This window comes from Macrotis lagotis, chromosome 8 (genome assembly GCF_037893015.1).
Source record: "Macrotis lagotis isolate mMagLag1 chromosome 8, bilby.v1.9.chrom.fasta, whole genome shotgun sequence".
NCBI lineage: Eukaryota > Metazoa > Chordata > Mammalia > Peramelemorphia > Peramelidae > Macrotis > Macrotis lagotis.
Window position 1 is genome coordinate 189,427,591 of NC_133665.1, and position 12,272 is coordinate 189,439,862.

Here is a 12,272-nt window from a genome sequence, read left to right on the forward strand (position 1 = left end):
AAGGGGTTGAGGAAGATTTCTAGGTTGGGAACCTAAGGGATTGAGAGGATGGTGTTATACATACTTTGCTATTGGAGGTTACCTATTCACTTCAAGTCAACATTTATTGAGTGCCTACTGTCTACAAAGAACATAAAGTAGCCATTAACCTGATATTTCCAATTTATTTCATGATCATATCAGACAACAAAATACGAAACCCAAGTAAATAAATTAAGACCCTTGCCCAAGAAATTTCTTATATAAACCAGTGAAGGCAATTTATATTGCTATTTGCTTAATTTTAATGTAAGTTTAAAATCTCATGCAAATTTAGTGTCTTGCCTCAGTGCTTTTTGAGGCTGCCTTTGAGAAAATCTATTTTCTGTTTTTTAATATGAACTTTTTAAAAATCTTTGACTGGTAACCTAATAAAACTGGACATGTCAACTTCCACTATGTAAAAATAGATTACATTACATTGAGCTTTTTTTCAATCATACTTCCTCATATATCAGTTTAGTTTTATTCCAGGGACATAGCAATCATCTTTTTTATATATTTGTTGACAATTGCTCAGAACAGTGTCATCCTTGCTTGTTTCTTTTCATCAAGGAATTGGAGATCAACTTGGATCTAGTGCAGATGGTCACTGTGGTCATTGGATTGAACTGTTACCTGGAAGCTTGTTAGTTTTCTTGCATTGTGAAATTATTCCTAATGGTGGCTGCTACTAATGGTTCACACAACTTGGGGTTCCATAGTAATCTTATATAAGCAAGTGGATCTCACCCAGGCCCTTTAAGATTATCATTATGCCACTTGTCTGGTGCCATTAAGATGTACTCAAAAAATAAAAATGAATTTTTAAAAATTTTAAATGAGGGGTGGCTAGGTGGCGTAGTGGATAGAACACCAGCCCTGGTATCAGGAGGACCTGAGGTCAAATCCAGCCTCAGACACTTAATAATTACCTGTGTGGCCTTGGGCAAGCCACTTAACCCCATTGCCTTGTAAAAACATTTTAAATGTATTCAAACAGAGATTTCTCCACTCATCAATCCCTCCCTTACAATTGGGACAGCAAGAAAGAATCATTCATTATGACTTTTCTCCAGTTCTTTGCAAACTATTAACATTCATGAATCAAAAGATCAAAGGGTCATAGATTTTTCATCTCTAGCTTAAAAAGCTATAAAACTCTGATCCTATGTGTCTAGGAACTCATAGGGTAACAAAGACAACTGATGGAAGAAGGAAGGCTATTTTTATAGTGTGCAAAATATCTCTGGTCAATCAAGGGACCTATAATCATTTTAACATAATTTGCCTCATTGCCATCATTGGCATAATTATATTTGGAGTTAAATTTAAAGTATGTAACTTAAAGCAAATCTCTTGACCTCCCTGGAACTCAGTTTCCTCCTTCTTAAGGGGAGGTTAGACTAATTGCCCTCTGAGGTCCCTTACAGCTCTAAATACTTGATGCTTTGATTCTATTCTTGACTCTACTGACCTTTCCTCGGATTGTCCTCTAATTTCTCTAATTAGAGAACAAAGAGAGAATTAGAGAACAAATTACAAAGTCTCTGGTCTTGGTAGGTATTTGTTCAGTGTTCTTCCTTCAATTTTAATATTTTCAGTGGTTTTAGAGAAGTCTTTTAAAGGCCAATAAGGAAATAAGTATTTTTGAGTTTCTCAACCCTACACAAACCATTTCTTTGTTGATATAGTAGTTGGTACAGCCTACAACTCTATATACCAACAACCTATCAGGACAGTTTGATGGAGGCATTAATGCCATGTGTAGGTTTTGGTCCATGTGCATGATTACAGAATGTCAAAGATAGAAGGAACCTTAGAGTTTGCATTGTGTTGCATTGGATTGGACTGGAATGGATTGGATGAGGGATGATGCAGAGGACAGACAGTAAATAAGTTTGCTTAGCAAACCTGTCACACTCTATCCCTTCCTTCCTTCAAAATTCTGATGACAACTTAGATCTTCCATCACTAGCCTATGATCCTGTTCACACTTTCCATCTAGTTCATCATAGTAAATGTAGCAGAACATCAACAGGTCCTAAAAAGACCATCAAGGAAGATGGTTTGTTCATGAAATAATAGTATTCTCTTGCCCTCCCTAGTATCAGTATCAAGCTTGAAGCTGTCAAGAGTAATGAGTAGGATTTAACATTAACCCAAGAAACACGGTGAGCTCAGGTTGAACATAATAAACCAAGAAGACAAAGCCGTCAGGGAATAAAGTGAGTGAAGTGACTGGCTTTGGCAGGATCTGAAAGGAAGGAGAAAGGGTGATTGGCCTTTCTTTTTCACATGGTATTACTCATCACCAGCCTCTTGGGCAATCAAGTTCCATGAGCCCTTTGATCAAGAATGGAAGGACAGCTACTGGTGTTTACAAATGCCTCCAGATGAAAAACGCTGAGGTTACACAAATATTTGGAGAGAACTATGTCTGCTGATAGATTGAAAGACAGGAGAAAGGAACTGATTTGTAGTATTGGCTGGGCTCCCTTCTCTTGTAGAACCTTGCAAACAATGAGTTGTCAATTTGCCTTCTGCAATCCCATTCCCTTAAACAAGGTTTAACAGCCCATAAAAAGCTATTTCTGGGTCAGGACATTAAGAAACATGTCTGTATGTCCCAAGCTTCTGGGATACCAGCAGAGAGCCTGCTAGAGACAGCTGTATAGACACAATGAATAATTCAAGGCAATCTATTGGATTGATCTGTAGGTTCTGTGGTGTTCAACAGTCTCCATTCCTGTGGTTTTCCTCATTCTCCCTTTCAGCATAGTGACTGATAAGGTTCTCATTTCCATGAGGAGGCCACTTAAATTTTTGTTGCAAATCTTATAGATGGGGAAGAGAGTGAGTCATATAATTATAGGGTTTGGAGGGGGATGGATCATGGGCCTGGTCAAGACTAATAATTTCATCACTCAAAAGAACATCCAGCATGGACCTTGGACAAGTCATTGGAATGCAATATTTGGGAAAGTCAGTGAGAGAAAACAAATAGCCTATTTATTGTTATATTATATTATTATGTCATGTTATATTATATTATAATATCCCTTTATTCAGAAACCAGTGATCTCAATTTCTCTGAGCCTCAGTTTCTTACTCTATAAATTAAGGATGATAATTGTTCCTATCTCACAACACTGTTGTGAGCATAAAATGGAATAATATATGTAAAAGCCTTTGCAAAGCTCAAAGTCATAGTAATGTGCACTATTTTTATAAGTTTGAATTACACGTCTAGCCCTCCACCGTGCTAGCTTCTCACTCACCCTTCCTTGTTCCTTTCAGATTATTGGAACCATCCCTCTGATGCCTAATCCAGTACCATCCAGCCAAGCTGCAGGAGGAGCACAGGGCCTCCAAGTGCAGCCAATTACCCCTCAGCTATTGACAAATGCCCAAGGTCAGATCATTGCCACAGTCATCGGGAATCAGATCCTGCCTGTGATCAACACCCAGGGAATCACACTCTCCCCAATAAAGCCAGGTCAACAGGTAAATAATCTATTGAAACAAATTGTGAATTATTCCTGTACCTTCTGAACATAAAGACCCCTTGGGTTTGTTGTGGGATGCCTCTCCTTTACTTTATTTGGGTTTGATCAAAGTTATTTTTAAATTACAGAATGATCATCGGTCCCATAGCCCATCATTGAAAAATCAAATAGCCTCATTTTCCCCTCTTGTTGAAAAAGCATGTCTGTGTGTGTGTGTGTGTGTGTGTGTGTGTGTGTGTGTATGTAAGCATTTGCATGTGCATATGGGTAGTGTGAGAAAGACAGAAAGAATGGAAAAAGAAAAATGAAGAGAGGGGAAGGGGAAAGAAGGGGAAAGAAAGATAAAGAATGAGAGAAAGAGACAGAGAGATTCTAATGAGATAGAAATAGGAATTTTATAAGACTGCAGCAACAGGGACAATGGCTTAGCCCTACAGGATTTAACAGCCCAGAATAAGGAGTGAAAGTAACTTTTCTTCTCTACCTTGATAGAATGGTGTTGGGAGACTTGTATTCAAGTTGTGGACATCACAGTGTAGGAAGAACATAGATAAACTGGATAACGTCCAAAGGAAGATAGCCAGAAGCCAAGAGACTAGAGTCTATGTCATATGAAGTCCAGTAGAAAGAACTAGTGATATTTAGCCTGAAGGAAGACAAGGAATCAGGAAGATCTGGGTTCAAATCCAACCACACACACACACACACACACACACACACACACACACACACACACTAACACTACAACTCTAATTCTCAGACTGTGTGATATTAGACCTTTACCTCTCTCAGCCTCAGTTACTCTCATCAGTAAAATGGAGAAAATAATAGTATTTACCCGAGAGATTAACTGCCATGATCAAATGTTGCAATGTATTTAAATCAATACAGAAACATTAACTGCTATTAGAGGGGATTCTTTTTCAGGTTAAAGCTGGACTAGATAGCCACCTTTGGCAAGTGAATCATCAAAGTGGGTTTCTCAAGACATTTAATTGGGGAGAGGGTATTTTTCTTTGATCTTTAAAAAAAAAGGATAGGGGGCAATTAGGTGGTACAGTAGATAGAGTACTCACCCTGGAGGAAATCAATGCTTATCTGTCATCTGCAAAGGGAGAGAAAGTAAAGACTAGGAAAGAAAAGCACATCCAAATACAAGACTGACTGGTTCTTCTCTCCTAGAGAACTAATTACTTCTTACAGAATAAAAAATAAATCAGCAAAACTAACCTTCATATCAACCAACTCCAGCATTAATGAAGTGTTCTATGTCTATAATAGCCAAGCTCTGCAAAGAGAGATACTTTCTCATCTCTCTTCTTTGAGAAAACTAACTTCATTCTCATTTCACTACATTAAATTTCAATTCTGGTGTTATTTCTATTAATATTGTTGTACTCATGTGTACATTGTTTTCCCAAGTCTGCTTCATGTCTTTCTATTTTTCTCCATTGACTGTTCATTTCTTGTACCATTATAGTCACGTATCACCATTTGTTTAGCCATTCCTTAATCATTGGGCATCTACTTTATTTCCATATCCTGACTATTCAAAAACTGTTGCTAAAATATGCTGATATACATGCAACTTTTCTTTTTATCATTGACATCTATAAAGCAAATGCCTAGCCTTGGGACCTCTAGGCCAAAGGGCATGAGTAGCTTGTTTTATTTTCTTACTTAACACAATTTCAAATTGCTTTCCAGAATGGTTGAATCAAGTCTCATCTCCAACAACAGGGTCTTAGTAAGACCATCATTTCACATCTTCTCCTGCATTCATTAACACTTCCCTTATCATCATTGTCATTTTCTTAGATATGAAGTTAAAGCCATTATTATTGGTGTTAATTCTCTTGTTAGTAGTGATTCAGAAGATCTCACATATTCTTGCTAATTCTTGCTAATCACTGCAGTTCTTTTGAGAACTGTTTGCTAATGACTTGAGCAAGAAGATTATTCATAGAGTCAAGGAGCCCAGCCTTGAAAATGAGCATGGCATAGTGGATGAGACACCAACCTTAGAGTCAAGACATTCTGCATTTGAATATGGCTAAGGGGGCAGTTGGGTGGTCCAATGGATAAAGCATCGGCCCTGAAGTCAGGAGTAACTGGGTTCAAATCCAGTCTCAGACACTTAATAATTACCTAGCTGTGTGGCCTTGGGAAAGTCACTTAACCCCATTTGCCTTGCAAAAACCTAAAAAAAAAGAATATGGCTAAGGCATTTATTAGTTGTATGATCTTTGGCAAGTTATTCAACCACTATAATCTTCAGATTCTTTGGCCATAAGATGAAAATAATATTGCCTTCCCTTATAGGGTTGCTGTGGGGAACAAATGAGAATTTATACATACCTATATATGTGTGTATATTGTTTTGCCAACCTTGAAGAATTATAGAAGTTATATGCATATTAGCTATTCTTATAGCATTATCATCATTATTATAATTATTGCTATTAATTGACTACTGCCTGAACCCTACTTCTCTATCCTGGCCATGGCTCTTCCCAGCTCCCATAGTTCCCAACTTCGATTATTCCCAGATTCTGTCTGCTATTATTTCACTGCCGTAACAATATTAAATGCAGGGGTTTTTTGGTTTTGTCCCCAATTTCTAACATAGTTTCTGGCACATAGTAATTAGCATGTGTTGGTTGATCTTTTCTATTAGGCACAATGGAATTGGCGGTCATAGCAGAATCTCAAAAAGATCCATGTGAGCTCATTTGCGTGCTTATTCCCTTCACCAGTGCATATTGTCTCAACAGAAAGTCTTCATGAGCTGTTGCAATCAAAGGAACCATTTCCTATTAGCTAAGTATTGCTTCCCACTTTCTCACATAGCCACACTGCTTTACCCAGTGACTGCTACAAGGATTCTGCCACCTTGCCTATGTTCAAAGCCTTTGCAAGCAGCTAAGATCAGTCAGGTTTTTTTTTACTGCAATGAGAGAATTAAACAGAGTTGGAATAGCACTATCTTCTAATTCATCCAAGAAACCTCGCTAATGCATCCCCCATCCAGTGGCAACACAGCTTTCCACTAAAAACTGAAAAGGATGCCGCTTTCTCCCAAGTCAACCGATCCCAGTTTTTGATAGTTCTAATTACTGAATTTTGTCTTGTTCTAAGTTCAATCTGCTTCGTTCCATCTTCCACCCATTGCTGCACTCTGAAAACAAACAGAACAAATCCCTTTCTTCTTCCATAAGACAACCCATTGAATCCCGAGGCTAGACATCGGGGGCTTCCATTCTGCAAACTAAAATTACCAGCCCAGTTCTTCCACACAGACTTCTTATAGCACAATCTGCAGTCACTCACCATCTTGAGCAGTCTCCAAACCCATATTCCCTCCAATTTGTCCATGTCCTTCCTAAAATGCAAGACCAAGAACTAAATTCAAATCCAAGGAGATGGGCTAACTAGAGGAGAATACAAATAGACTTTCATTTGTTCTGGACTCTATCTATTTAATGAAGGGTACGCACAATTAGTTTGGAATGATGTCAATCATTTCTTGACTCATCTATCTCAGATGGACTTCATAGTTCTCCTATCTAATATTCCTGGTGTTAAGTTTTTGAACTTCTACATTAACTTGTATCAAATTTCTTATATTTCATTAATCATTTTAGCCCAACAAGATATTTTGGAATCTATACTCCAGTATCCACTGTGTTAGCTGTCCTTGCCAGTTTGGGGGAAATGTGCCACTTTGTTTGTATCTAAATCATTTGGGACAATGTCCAGTAGCCAAGGGTCAAAGACAAATCCCTTACATACTTCATTAGACTCATCTTTCCAAATAAACCCTGAACTAATGAGGACTACTTTTTCATTTCAGACTTTCAATAAAGCCCAATTCTAACAAACTCTACTAGGTCACATTTATCCCTCCATTTTATCCAAAATAATGGAATAAAAGATTTTGTTATATGCTACACTGAAATCTAAGATTCCTATATCTAAAAGATAGTCCTGAACTATGAATCTAATTACCTGGTTGAAAAGAGAATTAGATTAGATAAGCATGAGTTGGGTTTTTTGGGCAAGGCAATGGGGTTAAGTGACTTGCCCAAGGTCACACAGCTAGGTCATTATTAAGTGTCAGAGGTCACATTTGAATTCAGGTCCTCCTGACTCCAGGACCCATGCTCTATCCACTGTATCACCCAGCTGCCCCAGAATGAGCTATTCTTGATGAAGCTCCACTGCTTCTCAGTGATCCTTGTTGCCTTTCCTAGATATCCACTCACAATCTCATTCATAATAAGATCTAGAAATTTCCTTAGAATCAAATTCAGTTCATAGTGCTATAGCTCAATAATCTACTTTCTTCCCTTTATTTTTTTTAGGTTTTTTTTGCAAGGCAAATGGGGTTAAGTGGCTTGCCCAAGGCCACACAGCTAGGCAATTATTAAGTGTCTGAGACCGGATTTGAACCCAGGTACTCCTGACTCCAAGGCCGGTGCTTTATCCACTACGCCACCTAGCCGCCCCTACTTTCTTCCCTTTAAAACAATTCATGACATTGACTATTCTCCAATCCTACAGTGATCTGTTCTCCATAATTTTTTGAAGATCAATAAAAGTGAGCTGGTAATCCTACCAAAGTTTAATATTCATTTTGTTATTTGTAAGGGATGGTGATATAGACTCATTTAGGACAGCTAGCTCACCTCATTATGCCTTCTGCTGTTGGTTGGCATCTGTTATGCTTGTTCCAGTCCAAAGATTATGGAAGCAGAAGCAAGTTAAAAGGTGTTCTGTCCTTTCTGTCCCCTATTATCATCCTCCTACTCACGTTAAATAGCAAGTCTAGTTATTTTTCCTTATGTCTCATTTATCCCCCAATACTTCTAAAAGTTTTCCTCTTAAATAAATGTTTAGTTCATGTTAGCATCACCATCCTCAGGTCATACTGAGCTTTTGTGCTCAACCTCAATTACCTGCTCTTGGTAACTTTTGGAAATCTGCTTTGATCAAAGTGCTCTCTTTAGATAAGTTATGAGTTCTTTGATCTAGAACTCAAAGGTTCCTAAGAAATCATTGCATTCAATCCATCATTTTACAGTGGAGAAAACTGAGCCCCAGAGAAATCAAGTTACTTGCTTAAAGTCACAGATAATCAATAATAAAATCAGAATTATAACCTCCATCTTCTGCCTGAAAATCTTGAGCATCTTCCATTCCTCATGGACTGACTTTTCTATAAAACATTAGGCTATTGAATTCTACCAAAGTGTTATCAGAACTTTCTGAACTCTGTTCTCTCCATAGATAGGTGGCACATCAGGTACTCCTTGGTGAGAGTCAGAGTGATTGGTCCTTTACCATTAACCCCACCTATTTAAAGAATTGAGGTCACTATTCTAGATCACACTTAAATGAGTGGGGGAGGACCTGATTTAAAAAATAATAATAAATATTCTGAGAGGGCATACATGCATATGGCCCTGCTCCTAATTCTATAAATATGTGGTTTCCTCTCTGTGTGAATTAAGGCAGTTTCTGTTTCCATATTTCATGAAATATCTTATTGTTGGAACCAGCCTGCTTTGAAATCAAACCTTTGTCATAAATCTTGGAGAGAAATAAATTGTTCAACTTTTCTACCATAGAGAAGAAATTCTTATTTCTTTTGTGGCTGTCTGTGCCATATTTCTTCATGTAAAGGATTGTATTTAAAGACAAAGTTTGAAGACTGCCATCCCCCAGCTTACCAATGGTTTTGAGCTCTGTGCCTCCTCCTGCCTCTGAGGACTTTATGGCCCATGATCTCCTCTGAGTCTCAGGCTTTATAACTGGGCTTCAGACTTACTCATCTCCTGCCGATTTACCCGACTTGTTAACTTTACTACCTATTTCAAGGCGTTTCAAATAGATCTGAGCCAGACTTTAAAAAGTTAACACCAGGAAATAAAGGAGTTCATTTATTCCCACTGCTTTCCATGGAAAGGCAGCATAGGATGGAAGAAAGAGTCCTGTACCAGAAGTCAGAAGGTTTGTGAGTTCCTCTTCTGACACTTAAGAGCTATGGGATGCTGCCCAGGTCACTCAACTTCTGTTGTTTTCTCAATAAAATGGGAATGGTGCCCAGAGTATCTCACCTATGTTACTGGGCTTCTGTAAGGAAAACACTTGGGGATCTGAAAGCACAGTATACATATGTATGCATCAGTATTCAGTCTGGGCAGGTAGCCCTCTTGTGTTCTCCCCAAAACCAGAATTGATCAATTCATTGATTAATTGAACTTCCTTTAACTTTGTATGTATTATGCTATCCCATTTGAATAGAAGTTCCTTAAGGGCAGGATCTGGTTTTACTTTTCCTTTGTAACCCCAAAAGCCCTTGCTTAGGGCTCCAGTACCTCCAGAATATTTGTTCATTGATTGAATTACAGTACATACCAAGCTCAGGGAACATATGCAAAAAACACATAGGATAAGACCCCAAAATCTGTTGTCCAATGACCAGCCTCGTTATGTTCACAGAGACTTGTTATCAGAAGATTGTATGCTGAAGGATGCTTTTTTTTTCCCAGCCACAGTAAATCTTTAAGACAAAAACAAATATTAACACATAAAATGGTCACTGGCTGCATTTTTAGCTCAGTATTTTAGTTTATTTTTTTTAATTTTAGAAAGGTTTTATTTATTTTGAGTTTTACAATTTTCCCCCAATCTTGCTTCCCTCCCCCCAACCCACCACTGAAGGCAGTTAAGTCTTTATGTCATTCCTATAGTATGCATTGATCTAAGTTGAATGAGATGAGAGAGAAATCATATCCTTAAGGAAGACACATAGTATGAGATAATAGCAGAATTACATAATAAGACAACATTTTTTTTTAAATTGAAGGTAATAGTCTTTGGTCTTTGTTCAAACTCCACAATTCGTTCTCAGGATATACTCTGGTATCTCTTCAGATCGTATAAATCTTTCACCTTTCACTGTCTGCATCTTAGAGCAGAATGTCTACACTGATAAAAGTCATTATTCTCATATATGTGTGCAAGGACTGAATTTACAAAGACAAAAATGAAAATGGTCATTATTCTCAAGGAGCTTATGAGTCCATTAGAAGAAACAACATATATAGGTTATAGTGCCTCCTCTGGAGATTCTCTTGATTTGTATGTACTGGTTCTCACTCTTTGGGTTCCTAGATGGAAGATGCTTCTCCAAGGTTCTACAATGCATTCCTAAATTTATAGCTCATGAGCCCCTACTGGATGGCTTTCACTTAATGGTCAGTCAGTAAACATACTTTGCTCACAATTGGTAAAGACATTTACTTAGTGCAATAAGAATAGAAGACATTGCCCTCCTAAACCCTAAATATACCTTTCCATAATCCACGAGAGGAATGAGCACATTCTTAGTATAAAATAGTGATGATGCACACATTAAGGAAATATGTGTAGCCATGGCAAATTTCTCTTCAGTCCATCAAGGACTTAATTCATTGTCTCCTTAATTCATTGTCTCTGCAACTTTCCTCCAGATTTTCTTTCTGATGAAAGAGTTACTAGCTGTGTGGCCTTGGGCAAGTCACTTAACCCCCTTGCCTTGCAAAAAACAAATCCATGGTCAGCTCTCTTATTTGCTTCCAGGGTCATGTTCATTTGAACTGCTACCTCCTTCATACGGTTCTATTTCTGTATCTGGTCAGAATGGGGAGCATGAATATATGGCAAATTCATGGACTGCTACATAAGGTTTCTCCTAAGCTAGTAGCTCTTCTGTTAGAGATCATTTCTTTTTTGTTTGTTTGGTTTTTGCAAATCAATTAGGTTAAATGGCTTGCCCAAGGTCACACAGCTAAGTAACTTAGATATCATTTCTAATGGGAGAAGAGAGAAAGAGACCCTCTCCCAGAGCTGCCTTCTGGTAGGCACAAGGGTTACATTCTACAAAGCTAATCCAAGTCTGGATTCTCTCAGTCTCTCAGTTGACCAATCTAGAGCTGGCAGACTTAACTTTAAAAGGTTTCAGAAGTGTAACTAGTCAGTTATAAAAATCCTTTTCAATTCAATCAAAGAACTTATTCAAATCTCATAAAAGGATCATCAGTCACGTGGTAAGCACTTGATTTATGCCAGTCATCCCTCATTACTTTTGTCATGTGCCCTTGATTTTCAGTTGGAGAGTGGGAGAAATCAATTGATCTGCTTTTGTCCAGCTACCAACCTAAAACACAAAAGCAAATATAAAGAAATTTGAAAAGGAAGGGAGCCCTCATGGCTTAGGGGAGTTGGGAAGACTTTGTGGATGAGGTAGCACCTGAGCTGAGTCTTGGGGAAATAAAAAGATGAGGATGCTAAAAGATGGAGATAAGGAAGGAAAACATCCCTAGAACATTCCCCTCCAAGCCCAGGGAAGAACTGGCCACCCAGTTTGGCAGCAGTGTACAGTGTGAGAAGCAGGATAGAGATAAAGGAGACCATATTCGCAGAGGATATCTGGAGGGAAAGCAGAAGAAAACAGAAAGTTAAGCTAGATACAGATGACTCACTGACAGATAATGTAGCATCCATTAGAGATCAAATAAGATAAACTATATGTAAAGTGCTGTCCAAACTTTAAAGACTTCTAGAAATTGGAGCCAGTTGTTGTCGTTAAGCTGGGGAAAGGACAAATAATCCTCTATAAATTTATCTGATATTGCCATAAGGCAGCGTTGAAATCTCAATCAATAATATTGCTGGAAAAAGAAAACTAACTCTCTTGCA

At 38.0% G+C, this 12,272-nt stretch overlaps 1 protein-coding gene across 2 annotated transcripts in view; it reads left to right on the forward strand.

Annotated features, from left to right (window-relative positions):
• The window catches only part of POU6F2 (POU class 6 homeobox 2), a 486,502-nt gene that overhangs the window by 444,368 nt on the left and 29,862 nt on the right, over positions 1 to 12,272 (forward strand). For both annotated transcript variants that reach the window (XM_074199213.1, XM_074199214.1), the window contains exon 7: positions 3,319 to 3,525. In XM_074199213.1, the coding sequence (XP_074055314.1) occupies positions 3,319 to 3,525 (207 nt within the window). The remainder of the gene's footprint in view (positions 1 to 3,318; positions 3,526 to 12,272) is intronic.